Here is a 21,616-nt window from a genome sequence, read left to right on the forward strand (position 1 = left end):
CTTCCATCTGTCAGTATGGAAAATTGGGTATTGAAATGAAGAGAATATAGTGAAGCACGTTTAGTTTTTCAAAAGAAAGGCATCACCGTCATACCTCCTTTGGGCTAAGGAAAATCAATTATTTGGAAGAAATGCCTATGGCATGTGACACCTGACTTGCCCCAAGTGCCAGTAACTCATGTCTTTTGGGAAGAAAGTGATCTAAACCATCCACATAGAAAAAAATGGGCCGGGCGCAGTGGCTCAAGCCTGTAATCCCAGCACTTTGGGAGGCCCAGACGGGCAGATCACGAGGTCGGGAGATTGAGACCATCCTGGCTAACATGGTGAAACCCTGTCTCTACTAAAAAAAAAATACAAAAAACTAGCCGGGCGACGTGGCAGGCGCCTGTAGTCCCAGCTACTTGGGAGGCTGAGGCAGGAGAATGGCATAAACCCAGGAGGCGGGGCTTGCAGTGAGCTGAGATCCGGCCATTGCACTCCAGCCTGGGTGGCAGAGTGAGACTCCGTCTCAAAAAAAAAAAAAGAAAAAAGAAAAAAATGGTAGGCACTCAGAATCTTGCAAGAAGCATACTTCTCTTTGGCATCATAGAAACAGCATGGATTCAGCCTAAGCTAAGGCTGTATAAGCCCGGACCCAGATCTCAAATGACTGCCCATTCCTTGTTCTTCTGGTTGGCGTCAGTCAATCACAAGTAGAATCAGATGTTGCCTTGCCAACGTGACTGGTATGTTTCTGGGGGAGCTTTGTTCATGTCTTGGTTTTTGTTTGTGTGATGTTCTTTGGTCTCTAGGAATTTTTCCCATAGCTGTGCATCATTCCTTATCACCCTTAACCAAATATGGCAGCTTTAAATAGTGCTGTCGTTTTCCTCAATTTCACCTGTTGTGATATAATCAGGTATAGATTTCTGACATTGAGCATCTAATGGGGTTTCAGATTCAGAAAGCAACAGTAATAGATTTTTCAGTTGAGAGACAGATTGAAACAGTCATAAGTGACAGGGCACGTGGAATTCATGCACATTTGCTCAGAGAAACTCTGGGGTCAAAAAAGACCCCAGGAGTGGACCACACTAGTGATTTCTATTGCGGTAGGTGTATAGGCATGATCGGCTCCTTTACTGATTCCAGACTCTGTATGTAGATCCTGCCCTCTCTGTGTCTTCCTGTGTCTGCCTCTGGCTCTTAGGATGATGAAGGAAGCACAGTCAAGCCGTGATGGACACAGGAATGATTAACTGGGGACTTGGATTCTGCTGCTCTGGAGTCCTTTGCCTTCTGTTAGAGGATTTATGTAATGATGGGATGAGACAAGCTCAAATGATCTCCTCATTCTTCTCCTGTTCCCTTCCCTAAGTTACTGGGTTTTGTCCCCCAGCTGTTTCATTTTTCCAATAATACCTGAGTGTTGTCTGCAGACTGAGCATGGATCCACAGTGGGTCAAAGAACTTGCCATTGGTATCAAAGGGCAGTTCCGTGGTCTGAGCCCATTCTGTGAAAGAAAAACACTTTCAGATAGACCATATGAGAGGTCATTGTCATGCTGCCGAAAGGCCACAGTGCCCAAGAACAGCTACCGTTTTTGGCAGAGGATGAGTATTCGTGTCCTCTCCGTGTACCCTCCGGCTCTTGTCCCAAAGAGGAAAGTAAAACTGCACCGCAGGTAGAAGGAAACACAGTGTGCCCACTGGCTCCCTAAGAAGGAAGGGAAAAGCATCCAGAAGAGGAGCTGGAAATCACCCATGATGGGGGCTATGCAGATACAACAGGAGCGTGCAGAACTGTCTGCTCCCACCTGCCTCAGATGCGGCCGTGGAAACAGCTATTGTTACTTGGAGTTTCTCAGCTTCTTCTAGCTTCCTCTGAATAATGAAAGCTCAGAGGGCTGGTTGAGTTTAGCTTGGTATTGGCATAGGGAGTTCCCTTTTGTGTTTCTGGGAACCCCAGTGTAAAAATGACATACCTTGATAGTGACAGTAGGTTGCGCCATGGCCGATATGATCTTGAGCTTAAACGCTGACCTGTTCATAGAACCCTGAGCTTAGTACTGATTTTCAGTCCTATCCATGGACTTCCTGGATTTCTGGCCTCATAGAATCATAGCGTTTTCCATTTACAATAGTCCTTAGAGCGCATCTAAGTCCAGTGGTTTTATAGTAAATGAAAGAAACCAGCCTGGGACAAGACAGGGTAGCAGCACGGGGCTGCAGAGAACGTGCCCTGTCTCCAGTGGGCAGCCCACACTCAGCTTCAGCCAATTGGGAACTTGGACTCAGTGGTGCCAAGATCGCCCCATTTTTTAAAAAGCCAGAAATCTAGATTTGTATGTGAAGTTACCTAATTATTTAACGCTAGCAACTAATACAAACGAGGTAGATGCTACAGGGTAAACCAAGTCTGTGGGCTGTATGCGTCCATAGGCCACTGGTCACCTCGGATCATAGTCACCTCGGATCTAGTCCCACTCCAACTGAGGCCAGAGAGGGGTGGGGACTTGCCTGAGAGCACACGGCTAAAGACTTGGAGCAGATGACTTAACTCCATCCTTCTCATTCCCTTTTGTTTCCCCGTGAAGAATGGTGGGGAGCTTGGCGCCCAGGATTCCATTCCTGGCTCCGTCGTCTGGCTCACAGGACTCTGGCCAAACTTATCCCTGGCCTTGCAACGTGTTTTCCCACAGCGCAGTGGTGTGAGCCCTGGGCTTTGAGTCAGGAAACATGGGCTTGTTTGGGTCCCGGCTCTTCCACTTACATGCTGTGGAACCTTGGGCACATCTGTGACTGCCCTCGGCTTTGGCTTCTTACTATTCTCATTCTGTAAAATGAGAATAATAACTTATGCCTTCCAGGACTGTTGTGAAGTTGACAGGGGAAGGTCTCACTGTGTGAGATCACCCCGCAAACAAAACCCGGAGATTCCGGTTGTATTAGCATCCTTGTGAAAAAGATGTGAATGTCTAAGAGGGAGGCTGTGGTCGAATCCAGCAGTGCAGACAGCAGCAGCTCAAAGGTGCTCCCTGAGTCCATCCTGGACCCCCACGGAGGACACAGGGTGGTACTTCGGGGCACTGAGGGTTGTTCCTCTTTGCCAGCACAAAGCCTGCCTCATCCCAGGAAGTGGCATGGCCCCTGCTGCTGTTCTGTGTCACCTGCTGAGGTCAGGGCTGGGTGGTGGTGTTTGCCCAGCCTGGCTACACCCTCATTCCCAGTGTCACTTAAACCGATCACCCAGAACCCAGAGAAATGGGACCTGGGGCCAGACCCATACTCACTACCTCCTCTGCCCTGCCCTGCCTGCCCAAGGTCATTTTGACTGAATGTGTGCGGTGAATCTTGTTTTTCTCTCCATTTCCAGGGACGCAAACCCGGCTATTTCTCCTTCCTGGACCCATTTTCTCCGGGCGTCTGGCTCTTCATGCTTCTAGCCTATCTGGCTGTCAGCTGTGTCCTCTTCCTGGTGGCTCGGTACGCTCCTCTTCCCTTCCCTGTCCTCACACCGCCACCTCGTGTTCACCTGTGGGAACTGCATGCGGAGGGGGTGGGGAGGAGGAGAGGAGTGGGTTGGGAAGATCTTGGTGCCAAACTAGAGGGACAGGAGAAGGACTGGGGACCTGAAATGCTCTCTGCCCCGCTGTCGACCTCACGCTGCCCATCCAAACATTCCCCACTGTGCACGACGCAGACAGCTGGCTTGGCTTCTGCACCTCTGCCTCCTGTCCCTCCCACTTCCCCCCAGAGCCCCAGCCAAGCCCCCTGCTTGTATAGGAGCCCTGGGAACAGAGAAGGGGTGAGGGTGGCAGGAAGATGACTCTCATTAAGCACTATGCATTTGGCTGCCCTGGCATCAGTCATTGCCACAAAGGATCTGCCACAAAGTGCTGAATGACAAGAAACAGAGCCTGCGAATCTGGACTGGGGGCACTGGGGACTGCAGTGGAGCAGGCCAGGGAGAAGGCCTCCTATGCAGACAGCCTGGGTCTACCTCTGAAAACACAGCTGCCTTGTCAAATGCGAACCATGGAGGCTGGTGGCAGGAGACAAGGAGACGGGATGGAAAGAGGTGTTTTCAAGAAGTGCTCAGTTGAGACACATGGGCCAGGCTTGGGAGTGGGGAGAATAAGCCCTGCCCGATCCGCAGGAAACCAGGGGCTGCCCTGGCCCTATGGAAAAACCCGAGGAACAGCCTGAGGCTGTGGCCTCCCAAGAATGTGCACAGAAAAGGTAGTTTCACTCGAGGCCACAGGCTATTGGACCAGCCTGAGCTGCAGGAGAGCCAGCTTAACCCTCCAGAAGTGGAATGAGCCCTGGTGGCTCCCAGGCCACTCACTCAGGTCCCTGGTGCTGCTAGCCCTCCACTTACTGCGGTGGAGGCTCACAAAGGGCTATTATATGGGAGCCGAGAGCTACTCGGGAGGAGCTTCTGGAAATCTGTCCGTGGCTCTGTTTGCAGGTGTCTCCTCAGTTATTACCTTTGCCTCCAGGCCACAGGGGCAGGGCAGACCGTGTTAGAGTGCACATGCCATCTCTGTGGCGTGGGTGGGTCTTCCCCGAGGGCATGTTCATTCACTGGATTGAGGGGGCACTCGGGGATGGAGCTGCTGCACGGTGAGCCCTAGGGAACCACGGGCTACCTAACCCCTGGGGGCACTTCTCAGCCTGCCAGAGAAGGGTTGCATCAACCTGTCTGCACATACCTCTTCCAGTGGAGACCAAGGTCCCCAAGATCAGGAAGGTCTTTGGGGCCAAGATGCAGCCAAAAAAGACAGGCTTTGCTGACAACCTGGTCATTTTCAAACGTGGCAGAGTTTGCTGCTCAGGTGCCACCAACCCCTCTCAGGCCTGTAGGCATGGCCACTGTTGAGTATCTGCTGTCAGTGACGGCCTGCGAGACGGGGAGCTAGCACACTGTCTGACACCTCACCTCTCCACTTTGCCACACTGCTGCCGCGTTAGAAGGCTGTCTACGTGAGCCCTGGCGCCACTGCTCTGTAATTCACACTTGCCCCTTGGATGTGAGCCCTTGTGTGTGGCATGCCACAACACTCAGGTCACCTCAAGGGCCCTGAAAAGTCTTGGGGCTTGGTAAGCAGATACATACACGCCTGCTTCAGCACGCCTGCAGCAGCCTGGAGCTTTCAACCAGCCCTGGGATGTTACACTGCCCCTCTTCCCTCCCCTCCACATCCAAACACATTCCCTCCAGCATCTAGCATCACGGAAAGGTTAACAGAAAATGTGCTAAAGGGCTAACCATACGGCCTCTCTCTCCTCACTACGCGCACACACACGCACACACACGCACACAATACTGGAGTCTAAGGTATTCTGTCTTAAGATAGTGATTTTCAAACATGGTTCTATGGACTGCAAAGGCTTCTGGGAGCAACCAGAGCCTTTAGGGGTGAAATGACAAGAGACTGGGTCCCCAACTCCTCCTCATCCAGACCAGCTCTACTGTTATTTCTTATATATTGTACTTCAGGGTAAGATTTTACAGGGAAAAAAAAGGTCTGAAAACGACAGCTCTTTGGTAGCCATTGCCAAGTGAGCTGACTTCAGAGTCCCGTAGGGAGCTTTTAGACATTTGAATTCTCCGGTCCCATGAGCTCAGAATCTCTAGGGGAAGGGCCTGAGAATCTGTATCTTTGAAGTTCTGCAGATCCCACCAATGGTCCGTAGGCTTGGGAGCCAACAAAGTGGGGCACCAGAGTGCCAGCCAGCTCCTCGGGACCCACACAGAGGGACAGAGCACATCTCACAGGTCAAGGGGCCAACGCTGACACGTTTGTGTTGTACTCGGTGGGGTGGGGCAGGTGCAGATGGAAATGGGAGGCAGCGACAGTAGGAACACCAAGTGCACATCAGGCCGGGTGCAGGAAAGAGCAGTGTGAAGATAACACCGAGCATACAGCACCCCACCCGCCCTGGGGGGTGCACACCTGTGCATACTGTTTCTCTCGTCAGAGCTGGAAGACTTTGAGTACAAAATGGGCCAGGGCTGCAAGCATGTCCCTGGCGGGCGGGGGAAGAGTGGGCATTCTGGGCATCAGAGGGGCCATTCAGAGAGACGCCAGTGGTGCAGCTGAGAGGGAAAGCAGGGTAGTGTCCGCATCTCACCCCAAGGCACAGAGCTTAGAGCAGCCCTTCTCAGCCCCATGCGTGCATTACAGTCACTGGGGAGCTTTAAGCAAACACTGATGCCCAGGCCCCACCGGAGCCAATGAAACCAGAATATTTGGGAATGGAACTCAAGCAGCAGCAATATTTTTTTTTGAAAGCCTCTGCGGAGGTCTGAAACACAGACAGGGGATAGCCTGGCTTTAGACACCAATCAGGCCAGTGGCTCTCAGTGTGGACACTGGCCCGGTGGTGTCAGCATCATCTGGGAACTTGGAAATTCTTAGGCTTCACCCCAGACTTACCGATGCAGAAGTTTTGGGGCTGGGTCCAGTCATCTGTGTCAGCATACCGGCGTGGTGGTTCTGAGGTAGGCTAAGGCTGGAGGACCACTGCTCTAGGCTGGGGGTCTTCAAACCGTAGTTCTCATCACCCTGTCAGTGGCAGTGACAGAACAAGCAGCTTCCCAGCCTGTCCACCTCTTGACACTCCTAGCCTCAGGTGCTCCACTTTCATCTTTTTTTTTGAGACAGGGTCTCACTCTGTTTGTCCAGGCTGGAGTACAGTGGTGCGATCTTGGCTCACTGCAGCCTTTACCTCCCGGGCTCAAGTGATTCTCCCATCTCAGCGTCTTGAGTAGCTAGGATTACAGGCACGCACCACCACACCTGACTAAATTTTTTGTATTTTTTAGTAGAGACGGGTTTTCGCTGTGTTGCCCAGGCTGGTCTCGAACCCCTGGACTCAAGCAATCCGCCTGCCTCGGCCTCCCAAAGTGCTGGGATTACAGGCATGAGCCACCACACCCAGCCATCCTCTATTTTGTATTTTGGAGTTCCACATCAGAGTTTATTGAGGGTAAAAATGTCTCTTTGATTAAAAAAAAGTTTGAGAACCATCAACCCAGTTCAACCTGCTTCATTTTTTTTTTTTTTTTTTGGTTGCAAAACTCCAAGTCCAGCAAAGGGAAGTGGCTTGCCCAAGGCCACAGGCCAGTCTCAGAGATGAGACCAGCCAGAAGAGCCTGCCCGTGTCCCTTCACACCCCGCCTCCGTGGCACTAGTGTATGTTCCTTTTCTCCCACAGGTTGACGCCCTACGAGTGGTACAGCCCACACCCATGTGCCCAGGGCCGGTGCAACCTCCTGGTGAACCAGTACTCCCTGGGCAACAGCCTCTGGTTTCCGGTCGGGGGGTTCATGCAGCAGGGCTCCACCATCGCCCCTCGCGCCTTATCCACCCGCTGTGTCAGTGGCGTCTGGTAAGGCCCCAGGCAGAGGTGAACCAGGCCAAGTGGGGTGGGGACACGAAAGGGGCCGTCTGATAAGCCGGCTCTAGCTGCTAGAGCCCCAGAGCCTCTGCCTCTTACAGCAGACCCACGCAAGGAGCCTAGTGCTTTCTGCCAACTCAGAAGCTTGGGGCAATGGATGGGGCCTGCTCTGTGCCATTTGGTCCCCTTCCCCTTACTCACTCTCTGGGGTCTGGATGCAGACGGGAACAAAGGGAGGAAGGGAGAGGAGGTGACAAAACAGCCTTGATGAATTTCAGCAAAGCAATGGTAACTTCCTGACCTGAAAATGACCTGAGGTTTGAGAAGGCATATGCAGATGTATGCAAATATGAGCCTGCTGGCAGGAAGTCCCTGCAGGAGGAAGCCAGCCTGGCTGCCACATCACGCCCCCTCTACGAGCCTTCTGAGGCTTTGGTTCTCTGCCCCTGGCTCTGGGGGCTTGCTGACCTGTTCATCTCAGTAGGTGTGGGAAAATGCAAACTCTTGTCGTTCAGAGTTGAGCAAATGATTCAATGTGTGGGAAAGCTCTTTGAAAACTTGAAAGTGCTACATAAACATATGGACTGGTCATTGTTATTAGACCACTATGGGGGCAAAGGAAAAACAAAACGAAACAAATGTATGTGTGTGTGTATGTATATGTGTGTGTGTGTGTGTATATATATATTTTTATGTATATATATATATATGTATATATATATACACGTATATATATAGCCTGGAGAGGCACATTTGCAGAACACAACTTTTTTGATCCTTTCTTAAAGATCTGCTGTGGGTTTGGCTGCCATAGCGTACAGGACTTATGACCTTGGTTCTCTCCCTTCCTTCTCAGCCTGTTTAGCCAAAGGAAAAGGACAGGTGATGTTTCCACCCTTGAGTACTGGTGCCCAGAGTGGGTGGTCTGGACAGAATGACCGGAGGAGCCACTGGGCTGTTAGGAAGGTGAAAATGCAGCTAAGACAGCCACGCCTTCCTGTCTGGGGTTTCCATTTTCCCTGATAAACAACAAATGTAGCAGGATTTAAACTTGGGCGAGATGCTCGCCTGTTACCAGATAGTTTGGAGATGTCACTGAGTAGATCACCATGGAGAACGGGAGCTCAGGTCCCCAGGAAGAAGGATGGACAGTCCCAGCAAGGAGAGTCACGGAAGTCCCACAACATCCGGGAATCTGGGCAGAAGCCCTGGGAGAGGAGCATGCCAGGATGTTCATCTCCCTGGGGCTTTTCCTTCTGGGGAGTGCCAGCTCACACGGATGGATGCAGCTAGGGCCCCACTGCCCACTTCATCCGCTTGTCAGCTCCACCCTTACCCCAGGAAATCCCTCCTCCAGGACCCAGCCGTCCTGCAGGTTGCCCTGTCCTGAGGGGAGGACTCAGCGCTGCTTTAAATAGCTGGCCGCAGGTGGCTTGGTCACTCTGTTCCAAGGCGTGTGTGGGAAGGGGCTCAGCGCAAATGCGAAGCCGCTATGACAGGCCTGTGCCAGCCCCGACTCCAGGTGGTCAGTGCGCTTTTCTCCCAGCACACTAACAGTTCCTAGTTCTTAAATCAGGGCCTCGGTTTGGTCCGTTCCGTGGAGGAGTAGGGGGTCAGAAGACAGGGCCATCGTGGCCTACCTTGACCTCCTCACCCAGAGCATGAGATAGAAAACGCCATGTTGCTGGAGAGAATGCCAGTTTGACAACTGAAAATGCCCTTTGACTCGGGAGCGAGGCTCCACTGACCCCTCCGGAAGCGGGCATCATTCCCTTTCTCAGCAGAGCCAACGGGCTTGCACTGAGCCGCTTGTGCCCTCTGACCAGTTTCCTTGGGACCAGTGGCCTAAGTAGCCAGCTGGGGTGTAGCCAGAGTGTAGCCATCTCTGAGTCATGTCCACACCTAGGGCTCATTAACCCCCAGCACACGCCACCACAGCTAAGCAGCTGCAGAGCGCTGGCTTCCTCCTGGGGACCGCCCTGCCCCCGGCCTCTTCTTAGGGATGGTCATGAGAAGCACCTTCCAACAGGGGAGAAGAGCTGAAGCAGGAGAAGGGAAAGCAGACCTTGGGCATAGAGGGGCACCTGCTACTCACAGGTCACAGATAGGGAAGGCAGAAGGAGGCAGCCAGGTGATTTTCATCCCATTTTCAGTCTGATGGTCTCTCTAGACATTTCTCTATATCTCACATCCCTCTAGTCCTTTACAGATTGCTGATCACTCATGACATATTACTTCATTTTATCTCACAACTCTCCAGCGACAGGCAGAGCAGGCATGATGATCCCCATATATTTATTAGACAAGTAAATGAGCTCAGCGTAGGTGAGTGGTTTCCCCACGGTCTCACAGTGGAACACAGCCAGAACCAAAACCCAGTTCACGTGCCGGTGGTCTGCCAGGTAGATGTGCCCATCGAGTCAGAGGAGGCTCCTGTTGTTTCACTCCTGGGGAGGCAGCCAGCAAGAGCTCTTGGTCACAATGGTAAAAAGGGCAATGGGACCTGCTGCTCTTGAAAATCGACCCAGCAGCCGCAAGTTGCCGAGTTCTGTGTGTTAATCATATGCGTCCATCGTCAGTGTGTCTATAATGGATAAAGCCTCATGAACTCAGGCTCCACTGATTCAGAATTTGTGATTCTCCATCCCAAACTGTGCTACGATCTCTCTCTGAGCCCCTTGGGATTGGGATGTAGCTCCATACTGTTGACCAGATGGGAGAAGGCTTGTTTAACCCACTAAAATGAACACACAGGTTTTAAGGGATGTAGGATATATGCTGCCTGAGCTGCAAAATTATTCTAATTTTAAATGAGTTCTGTCGATTCAATAAAACAATCTTCTAATTTGAAATGGCATGACCATTGTGAGAGTATTTTCTAATTCCAGCCTTTCAGCAGCTCAAAGGTGCTTTTCACCAGGTCATCTTTACTAAAGATTTTCTGTTACAATTTACAGAACTGGTTTTAAAATACAAATTTATCAGATGGCACAGGGGCTCACGCCTATAGTTCCAGTACTTTGGGAGACTGAGGCAGGAAGAACTCTTGAGCCTGGGAGTTCTAGGTTGCATTGAGCCCTGATTAAGCCACTGCATTCCAGCCTGAACGACAGAGCAGGACCCTGTCTCCAAAAAAAAAAAGAATTTATCGGCCAGGTGCGGTGGCTCACGCCTGTAATCCCAGCACTTTGGGAGGCCAAGGCAGGTGGATCACAAGGTCAAGAGATGGAGACCATCCTGGCCAACACAGTGAAACCCCATCTCTACTAAAAATACAAAAATTTGCTGGGCATGGTGGCATGTGCCTACAGTTTCAGCTCCTCAGGAGGCTGAGGCAGGAGAATTACTTGAATCCGGGAGGTGGAAGTTGCAGTGAGCCGAGATCGCGCCACTGTACTCTAGCCTGGCAACAGAGTGAGACTCCATCTCGAAAAAAAAAAAAAAGAATATATCAATGTGTTACTTGGCAGGTTGCTTCACTTCTCTGAGCCTCAATTTCCTCACCTGTAAAATTGGGATAAGAATTTTGCCTTCCTGAGCTGTAGGGATTAAGTGAGATAGTGGATGTAGCTCATGGTAGATGATCAGTGCCTGGCAATGCACATTTGAAGGTTGGCTTCAGCACGAGGAGGCGAGGAAGCCCTCCTGCTCTAGCTCTGAACAGAGCCCTTGGAGCTGGCACGCGCAGCTCATTCACTAGCTCATTTCTCACAGTCTCCAAAACTGTCTCATGTGCATGGACTATACCTCTTCTGAATAATAACCCAATAATCATCTCCTTTAGGAAATAAGAAAAACAAATCAGCTGTCTTCTTCCAGGCAGTGCTCACCAACTCGATTCATTTCTGTTGACATCATATGCCCTGCCTCCTTTCTCTTCCCCCACTAAGCTGAAAGCTCTTTCAGAAGAAAGATGCCTGGTCTCTCCCATGTCACAGCAGGACCGGGGTTGGGGGCCAAGACTCCAGGGAGTGCCTGGGCAATGATGACTTCCTCGTCTTTTCCTACATAGGTGGGCATTCACGCTGATCATCATCTCATCCTACACGGCCAACCTGGCAGCCTTCCTGACCGTGCAGCGCATGGATGTGCCCATTGAGTCAGTGGATGACCTGGCTGACCAGACCGCCATTGAGTATGGCACAATTCACGGAGGCTCCAGCATGACCTTCTTCCAAGTAAACCCCATTTGGTTGCTCGCCAACATCGGGAACTGGGCAGAATAAAGTTGAGATGTTTGTCTGCTGGAGATAAAAACATCTCTCGTCATCTCATTATCTCTTTTGAACATATAGTTTGGAGGTCCACATGGGGTTCATTTCTCTGCTGCTCCACAAAATACACCTGGAATGATGTCCCAAAAGAACTTTGTGTTAATATCAGCCAGTGCCAGAGTGGTGATACTTGAGATGATTTTAGGTCTAATGTGGTGGAACCATTTCTTCATTGCCATAGTTTCATGTTTATATTAATGGCCATTAGAAAAAAAGTGTATATATGCAGTGAATCAAACTTGTAGTTTTATTTGTATTACTGCATAGAATGAGGTTAACGTATACATTTACATTTTAACAAGTGATTTAAATCGTATAGGTAGTATTTAGAGCAAGATTCATACATGAATGACTGAAGTTTGAGGAACACCAGCTTAAGACGAACTGGCTTCATTGATTCCAGACTTGATAGGTATCAGATAGGGACCTGTTGGCTTCTTTGAGTTTCCCTTGCAAGGCTCAGGAGAAAGCCCTGCCACAGTGATGTGTTTGCCGTTAGGCAAACTGATTGATCACCAAGACTGACAGCCGGACCAGATGGAATAGTGGTTTTCATGTGCCTCAAGCTCTCTTGGGAAGCAAGTTTCTCCTGGGGTTAAAAGGTGTCTAACCAACCTAATATCCAAGAAGTTCATTTTCACATGAAACAAGTCCAATGCCTTCAGCTTTCTGTTTTCCAGGCAAGTCTCAGTGCCTGCTGGCACAGAGAGCAGTGAAGTCATCGTGCAAACACAGGGTTTGGATAGACCCCCAGAGTTCTCTGACTTGTTATTATTTGTAACACAGCAGCCAGCTTCGTATATGTGATTGATCAACTGGTTTAGGGTGCATAGAAAATAGTGAAACTGCTTCTTCAAAGGGTATCTCTGTATAGTCCTAAATGAACCTAAGTTCACTGCCCCAAATTGAGGGACAATGAAGGTACCCAACCAGAATTTCAGTTCTGCCGGAAAATGGAGGTTGGCAGTAGAAGAGCTCTTGAGGGTAGATGAGGCAAAACCAATTACCAAATCAGGGCCCTAGTGCCCTGTTGCTTCCTCATCTTTCTATAAAAGGTATCAAAGGCACAACTCCCTCCTCTGCCATTACACAGTGACAGTGAACATCTTGTGTTGAGAGACAGAAAGGGAAAAGGTTCTTGTCTGTGATCAGCGGGTAGAGTAGAGGAAGGGCCAGCATCTTAAGGTGCACTTTGATTCCCTCTCTTTTTAAACCAATGTTTCCTTCCTCTTTTCCCAATCCTGCTTCCTTTTGTTCTTTTCCTAGAATTCCCGCTACCAGACCTACCAACGCATGTGGAATTACATGTATTCCAAGCAGCCCAGTGTGTTTGTGAAGAGCACAGAGGAGGGAATCGCCAGGGTGTTGAATTCCAACTACGCCTTCCTCCTGGAATCCACCATGAACGAGTACTATCGGCAGCGAAACTGCAACCTCACTCAGATTGGGGGCCTGCTGGACACCAAGGGCTATGGGATTGGCATGCCAGTCGGTATGCGGGAGAGGAACAGCCTCTTTGGGTAGCTTTGTCCAGACAGGGTCAGGGTAGATCAAACCACTGAATGCAGCATTGAATCCAGTAACCCCTGTTGCTAGAACCAGTTTAACAGTGACTTTAGGTGGGCATTCTAAAGTTGTTTTTTTTTTTTAAAGCAAACACACATATTTCTTTTAATCAATGACCAGTGCTCAATCCTTGATTATTAAAGAGTTAGTTGATTAGCTACTGATTGATTAACTGACTAATTTAAAGGGCTAATACTAATTATTAAAGGGCATTGATGCCTTTGGTGTGTATTTAGGCCTTTTGTTCTTCTTCTTGCTTGCTACCCCTTGGCCATTTCTCTGTTGATTGCTATCTCTACTAGCAGTGGAAAGAAGGATGAGATGGTGAAATTCAAATCAGTTAATTTTGCTATTTGTTAGCATCACCAGTGAAAAGTTTACTTCTAAAGGAGACGGCCATGATTAGATGAAACGGCTTTCAAATTATTTGTGGATTTCACTGATCCATCTACAGTAGGTTGGTGTGGGTCATTGAGAAGGGGCAGGAACGCTCTGGTGTTCGGCCTGCTGACTGGGTGTCACCCCGTCTCATTCTATTAATAGGAGGGTAGAGATGTTTGGCTTCCAGAAAGGTATCCTAGCTGTGCTTTTTAAAAGGATATTCACACTTTGGACTTTGAGCCTTCACCTGCTAATGGAACCTCCCCAAGAAGATGAGGAGAGGACATGTTTGGTTGCTGTGGTGATTGTGAAGGGGATCTGAATGTTTCCCCAGCCCCTTCTGACATGCACCCTTCCCCCTCCACACACACACCATAGAGAGCCCGTGTTGTAGAGGGTTGTTCTTGCATGAGGGTGTTCTTGTACAAGGCAACAGGGGAAGAAGCGGGAATCGAGGCCATCAGTCTCTGGGAGAAAATTGGTATATGATATGCTCATCTTTGTATTTACAGTACACATCCCTGTTGTTGATCTTTACCTTAGCTCAAAACTGTTAATTTGCAGGATTCACTCACACCTGTGGAGTGTAAAGAGCACAGGCTTGGAGTCAGGCAGACCCCGGGATGTGTTCTAGTTACTGGCTGTGGTACCTTAGGTGCATTCTTTAGCCTCAGTTATCTAATTCATAAAATTAGGTTTCTAATACCTACCATATGGGGTTGGGAGGATTAAACCTCATTATCTAGTTAGGTGCCTTACCTTAGTGTCTCACACTGAGCCTGCCTTGGGGGATATTAGTATCCTTCTCATCTCTTACATGGTTTCCTATGTTATTACATATATATATATATATATGTTTGTTTATTTATTTATTTTGAGACAGAGTCTCACTCTGTCACCTAGGCTGGAGTGCAGTGGCACTATCTAGGCTCACTGCAGCCTCTGCCTCCAAGTTCAAGTGATTCTCGTACCTCAGCCTCCCGAGTAGCTGGGACCACAGGCGTGCGCTACCATGGCCAGCTAATTTTTGTGTTTTTAGTAGAGATGGGGTTTCACCATGTTGGCCAGGCTGGTCTTGAACTCCTGACCTCAGGTGATCCGCCCACCTCAGCCTCCCAAAGTGCTGGGATTACAGGCATGAGCCACCACTATTTGACAAAAGCACATGACTTAAATTCTGATCAGAAACCAAGAAAATGAACATAGGTAATAATATGATTCATCACTGAACTCTGTAAATTATGGCACTAGGAGTTCTGTGAACTGTGAACTGGAGGCTTCACTCCGGATACTCATAAACCTCCACAGCCTCTATATGCCATTATATTTCATTGGTGTCCACTAATAATACAGATCATGGACCCCTTTGAGAGATATACTCACTGACATTTTGTTTCAAGATGATAGCGTGAACTACAAAATGAACTTAAGGCACACGTTGATGATACTTTAGCAATTTAACAAATTTTACCTAAATTTCAAATGCTTCCAAAGTTTTCAGGGAACAAAACGATGGAGAGTTGGGGTAAGACAGACCACAACTCTAGAAATTTTCATTAATAACCAAGGAAAAGTGGAAGGAAATGCGTTTGCTCTATATCTGACATGACACTGTTTTCACATTTTATCTCACTTCATAGCCCCCTGCAAGATATATGTGGTTATTCCCATCCTGTAGAGGACAGAACTCAGATTCAGAGCTGATAGATTACTTGTCCAAGGTCATAGAATAGGTAGAGAAGCTGGGTTTGAGCCTAGGATGCTTGTCTCCAGTCCCGTAATTCATTTACCAGACCATGTTGCCAATGGGTCCTATCAGCTAGAAAGGACAGGATAGGTGGGAAGGTCCACTCTGAGCTAGCCCAGCTTCCCACATGAGGCTGGAAAGAACATTACACAGTTCACTGATGAGCCAGGATTTAGGTCCAGCTGGGGGTATGCCCAGGAGATACAAGCATGTATATCATTCTTAAGTGGAATGTAAGAGCCTAACTATGGAATAAGCAATGTGGTTGGACCCAGGAAAATTAAGAGAAACAAGGAACAAGATGGAAAATTAATCAGGTGGCTTAGGAGCTAAGTAGGCAACCAGCGAGTAAGCAGAATAGGCCTTTCATGTGGCCCCTGGTGTGTTAGGAGGTTGGGTTGAACATGCCTTGCAACTGCTTGAACTGCCTTGCTGGGCTAGACCGTTCTCTCTAAACCTGGAATGTTCATTAGCCTCACCAGCTAACAACCTCTGTTAGACAACTCGTTCATGTGTCCATTCACTGCAGATGTGTAATAAGTACTTACTGTATTTGAAGCTCTGCTGGTGTTTGCCCAAATTACTTGCACACATTCAGTGCTGCAGGCTTGGGGTTCGGGTCCAACTATGTGTAAGACGTGTAATAAGTACTTACTCTACATGAAGCTCTGCTGGTGTCTGCTCAAATCACATGCACACATCCAGTGCTACAGGCTTGGGGTTTGGGCGTCCAAGCATAGTTGTGTCTATAGTAGGGAAGGTTCTACTGTGGAGCCGTGGGCTGTCATGGTTGGAAGAGATCTGGGAGATGTTCTGGTTCCTTGCCTCTTAAAGTGTGGTCCATGGCCCAACAGCATGGACATCACCTAGGGGCTTGTTGGAAATGCAGACTCTCAGGCCCCACCCCAGGCCTACTGAATCAGATTCTGCAGTTCAGCAAAATCCCCAGGTGATTGCAATGCATGTGAAAATTTCAGAAGCACTCATCTGCTTGTTCCAAGCTTCTGCCTGGTCCCTCACAGTAGCCTTTCTCCTCTGGGGCATCTGTCCACATCCAGCCTTCATAGAGTTTGGGCAAGGAAACTGGGCAGCTTAGTTGTTTTCCAGCCTCTTGGCAGCTTTTTCTTAATAATCTCAGGCCTCAGCCTGTGCTGAGACATTGAGCTTTTCCATGGTTTGATTTAAGCCTGTTTTTGCGATTAAACCTAAATTCTAGAACCAAAGCTCCTTGGCAAAATTGCATTAGAAAAATTAAAAAAGAATGGTACTGAACAGAAAAAAAAAGCCTTCTTTTGAGGAGGGAAGGGGGAGTGGGAGAAACAAGGTGATGGACAGGCCAGTGGGTTCTCGTGCGCTCAGTAGGCAGCGCTGAGGATGGGGAACACCTGGTGACCTGATTCTCACACTCTGGTGTGGCTCTTCTCTCACTGATTAGTGACTTCTCTGGATAAACAGTTGTCAGGTGTAATGTAGTGAGAGTTACGAGTGCCTAAGAAATTGATTCACTTATTTATTTTTGAAACGGAGTCTCACATTGTGTTGCCCAGGCTGGAGTGCAGTGGTGTGATCTCGGCTCACTGCACCTCTGTCTCCCAGGTTCAAGTGATTCTTCTGTCTCAGCCTCCTGGGTAGCTGGGACTACAGGTGCGCACCACCACACCCAGCTGATTCTTGTATTTTAGTAGAGATGGGGTTTCATCATATTGGCCAGGCTGGTCTTGAATTCCTGGCCTCAAGTGATCCTTCCATCTCGGCCTCCCAAAGTGCTGAGATTATAGGCATGAGCCACCGTGACTGGCCATGAGAAATTAATTTAAATAAAGTAGAAATTGGACACACCTAAGAGCTTTGTGTCACAGAAACACAAACTCTGGCCTCCTGGAGGTGGACTGGATGCTTTGCAGCTAGTGTCCTGTGTGTTGGTGGGCAGGTTGTTTAACCAGAATAGACCATCTTTTTTAATTTAGAAAGTGGTGGTGTCCGGCTGGGGAGGTGGATGGTACAACTGCCTGGAAAGCCTTTCCTTGACCCATCTGGGGGTGTTTGGCCATGGGCTGGATGCGCCAGTCAGCATGGAGAGAAGGGAAGTAGAAACACCTGAGAACCCTGCGTGAAGCCAGAACGCCCCACTCTCCCAGGGAAGCCTGATGGAGTAGAGAGCAGTGGCCCCATGGGCTCGCCCCATCCGCTGCATCTGTCTGTCCCGTCTCGAGGTGAAAGCAGGCAGGGTGGCCAGGAGGTGTGCCGGGAAGGGGAGCAGAGTGACGCCTAACAGGGCATTCACAACCTGTGTCCTGGGCTCTCCTGTGACCCCCGCAGGCTCGGTTTTCCGGGACGAGTTTGATCTGGCCATTCTCCAGCTGCAGGAGAACAACCGCCTGGAAATCCTGAAGCGCAAATGGTGGGAAGGAGGGAAGTGCCCCAAGGAGGAAGATCACAGAGCTAAAGGTAAGGACGTTCAGGGCCATCCTCCTTCTGCCCTAGAGGACCAAAGTAGCTTGTTTTTCATGTTCAAATTCCAGGTACACATAATGACTTCTAGGACCCATCGAGAACCGCCTTGGAAGGAACCTAGGTATAAGCTGGGCTGGCAGGGGGTCAGGTCTGTCCCAGGGTCCACCTGGCTTCCAAGTCCTAGAGACTCTGCCTCCATGATGCTTCTTGAACCCAGCTGCCTCTGACCCCTAGCACCACGGCTCTACCCTGGCCCGTGCCGCATCATCTCACACCTGTGCAATCACAATCGCCTGGTTTTAGTTTCCCATTCTTGCGTCTCTACAATATATTCTCCACTACTAGATAGAGTGATCCTTTTTAAAAATTTAAATTCGATGTCAGGATTCCCCTGCACAAACCTTCCAACGGTTTCCCATCCCACTGGGAATAAAATTCAGGACCCTATATGATCTGTTCCCTCCAGCCTTCCTCTCTTCTCTCTCGTCCCCAAGCCTCCCATCTGGCTCTTCCACCCCAGGGCCTGTGCACCTGCTCCCTCCTCCTGGCCTCTCCTTGAAGAGCTCTTCACTCCTACCCTACACGTTTCTCTCCATCACCTTAACCCCACCTTATTTCTCTTCTCAGACCTCATCACTACCTGATATTATATTTCTTACGTATTTGTTTACTTTCCACTTCCTCTACTAGAATGTAAGCTTCATAAGGGCAGGGTTGGTCATCACAGGGGCTGCCCACAGAGCCGGACATGTGGATATTTTATCGAATGAATGAGCGAATGTTAAATTTGGCTAAATAGAAAGCAGTCCCTGACTGAGATGTTTGGTTAAGGAGTGTTGAGGGTGCCTGAGCACCCAGGATTTTCTGTAGGGGAACACTTACCCTAGTTTGCCCAGGATGGTATAGTCTTGTTTCTATCTGTTGTAGATCAGTTAATGCCTATTAATTATTTCTAGACAGCTTTCATTCTCAAAGTGGCCTGGTTTAGACAATAAATCATATGGTCACATACCATATCTACTACTCCATCTACTGCAGCCTTGTTAAAATATGCAACAGATTTACCTGTCCATGCTCTGCCTGAGGAAGACAGCTGAGGAACAGAATGAAGGATATCATGTGCTTGTCTTTTCTGCTCAGCATGAATCATTGTCCCTGATGAGACAGTGAATGAATAACTATGTGATTCTCAGTGTCTAAACGTGGATCTCTATCTTGCAAGAAGAGGTCTCAAGAATATGGATATATGGAGCAAGTATTTTTTATAATTTAAAGGAAATGCTGCCCTCAGAGGAACTGAGTGAGGCCACACACTTCTTGGCTCTTCACCCCCCAAAGGCCAGATCTGACCATGGGGAAAGCAGTGGACATGAATGGATACAGGGCATGGGCAGACCTCATTTCAGTCCCGTCTCCGCCGCCTGCGAGTCTGTGAGTTTCAGCACGTTAGTTAACAGCGCTGAGCCCTCATTCCTTTATCTGTAAAATGAGTTCAGTAAGTAACACGCTGTAGGGCTGCCATGAAGGGAGAGTGAAAAAGCACAGAGCTTGGCTCCTCCCCGGGCCCAGGGTATCGCAGCTGTCACTGATCTGCATCCTAGCACCGTACCCTGCTGCTCTCCGAACTTCCGGGCTGTGTGATTCCACCAGCTGCCTGCGGGGGGTTTATTTTCAAGGGTCAGCCAGACATTCCATCAATAGGGGTGTGCTGAGTGACAGTGAGGTGTCCCAGCACATCACTTCACACGCCTGGGAGTAAGAAAGCTCTGCAGACTTACCAGCAAGCATCTTAAAGTGACTTCTGGAAACAAAATTAACTTACTGGAAGCGGTCAGCAAACAATTACTGACACTTGCCAAATTACAGTTAAATGCTGGGGGTGAAGTGCGGAGATTACTTCTGCTTGTTCAGAGTAAAAGAAAACGGGGGATATGCAGAAAAAAGTGTCAAGACACTTTTGTGGATTAGATAGAATGAACTACATTTTGAAGATGCCCAGGACCTCAATAGGTCGACACTGTGGGAGGAGGACATTGCAGGCAGATAAGCACCTTGAAGATGGATGTGGAGCAGAAGTCAGCGCAGTGGGCAGGGCTGTGTGCAGGGGCTGTGGGTGGTCCAGATGGAACAGAGAAGAATTCGCATTTGGGGAGTTGGATTGTGTAATGGGTTTGTACTAGTGAAGGTGTGGGTAGCAAAATGCTCCTCCACTCCCTCCCCGAAAAAAAGACACATGGATTGGAAACATGTGGCTGGACCTGGAATAGCTAAAATAAAATTGGATTATTGTCAGCATATGTTAATGTTGCTCTGTGATAACAGTGAGCTAAAGGATGGCAGGAAAGAGTGCCGCCTCACCTCCATCTGCAGGGAAACAGTAGTGGTATTGTGCTCTGCAGCTTTCTAAAGTGGAAATGGGGAGGTAAACCTGGGGCCCACAGCAGAAGGACTTTCTGCTTATCAATCCTTCCTCTGATTGATAAGTGAAATAGGAGAAATGTCTAGGCATCTGTCTCCCTAGAAACCCTTGATCTCCCTCTCCCCTCACCACAGTGGGTCGGGGGCCTTCTGTGACTTTGGACAGAGCACTCAACACACCATGCTGCAATCTTGGTCTCCTCTGTTCAGTCGCCGGCACCTTAGACCCAGACTCAGTCTCATTTGCTTCTGTGGTCCTAGCCTCCCCAACAGAGCCAGGCACATAGTAGTTACCCAGTGTTTGTGGGATGTGTGATGAAAACTGCTGCTAGCTGTCAGAAGCTACCAATTGTTGTGTTCTCCTGGGTCATGCTAACGTGACTCATGAGACTGTGCTTGAAGTTACTTTCCCCAATAGCCCTCGCACCAGGAGCTGTCCGCTCACAGTCAGTTGTTCCTGCCTCTGAACAGCTGACCAAAGGCATGCTGTGGTGCAGAGGTACTGGAGAAGAGAGAGGCCTGAACGAGCAATTAAGGCACAATGAGAGGTTTTTATAGTGTCCCCAAGCTGCGAATGTGCCCATCCATCCCTTCTCCCTAAGGCTGAAGGGCTCTTCAAAAATCAACACTTATTTATTTTCTGTCTGTTGACATTTTTCCCCCCTATAGACAATAAGCAACTCAAGGACAGGGACTGTGTCTTATTAATTTTTGTGTCCTGATGCCCAGAACATCACCTGCCATCAGTATTTGATGAAACAATGAACAATTCATTTACAATAGATAAATGAATAGGTGAATGAGCCAGCATCTCAAAGTCCTCCTGACTTTGGAGGAAGAAAAGTCTGGAAAGCCTTGTGATTGTTTCCTCGGAAACAGGAGCCCAAATGTTGGCATGGAAAGTATTCATGTAGCACTCATTGCTGCCAACAAACAGCATGGTAAACTACTGTGTACCAGGCACTGCGCGAGGCTCTGAAATTACCAAAAGGAACACAACCTGGCCTTGCCCTTAAGAGGCTTAGAAGCTAGAGAGAGGCACAGATAGTTGCTGTAATAGTTGCAGTGTGGGAGAGTTTTAATAGCGGTATAAAGAGAATGTCTGGAAGCCCAGAAGAGGAAGTAATGAATTCTGTGGAATGGTCAGGGAAGGCTTTAAGGGCACATGGCCTGGATCTGGAAGCATCCCTTAGGAATCGCTGCTTTAGGACTGTTGTGAAGCACAGGTGTTATGCTGAGAACTCGGTTTGAATAGCTAGGATGAGGTTGGACTTAAGAGAGAGTTGAAAACTGGGTAAAGGTATTTGGACTGCAACCAGTCTGTCTCACGCATTTTCACAGGAGGAACCAAAAGCAGAGGAGACCAAATGGGAACTGTTGGGGATCT

The 21,616-nt window shown here is 49.0% G+C and overlaps 1 protein-coding gene across 1 annotated transcript in view; it reads left to right on the forward strand.

The window, feature by feature from the left end:
• GRIK4 (glutamate ionotropic receptor kainate type subunit 4) overlaps window positions 1-21,616 on the forward strand; it is a 244,864-nt gene that overhangs the window by 207,051 nt on the left and 16,197 nt on the right. The window contains exons 17-21 of the mRNA XM_033207192.1: window positions 3,359-3,468; window positions 7,207-7,380; window positions 11,402-11,567; window positions 12,930-13,155; window positions 17,677-17,805. Coding sequence (XP_033063083.1) covers window positions 3,359-3,468; window positions 7,207-7,380; window positions 11,402-11,567; window positions 12,930-13,155; window positions 17,677-17,805 — 805 coding nt within the window. The remainder of the gene's footprint in view (window positions 1-3,358; window positions 3,469-7,206; window positions 7,381-11,401; window positions 11,568-12,929; window positions 13,156-17,676; window positions 17,806-21,616) is intronic.

The sequence above is a fragment of the Trachypithecus francoisi genome, unplaced genomic scaffold (assembly GCF_009764315.1).
Source record: "Trachypithecus francoisi isolate TF-2019V2 unplaced genomic scaffold, Tfra_2.0 Lachesis_group8, whole genome shotgun sequence".
Lineage (NCBI taxonomy): Eukaryota > Metazoa > Chordata > Mammalia > Primates > Cercopithecidae > Trachypithecus > Trachypithecus francoisi.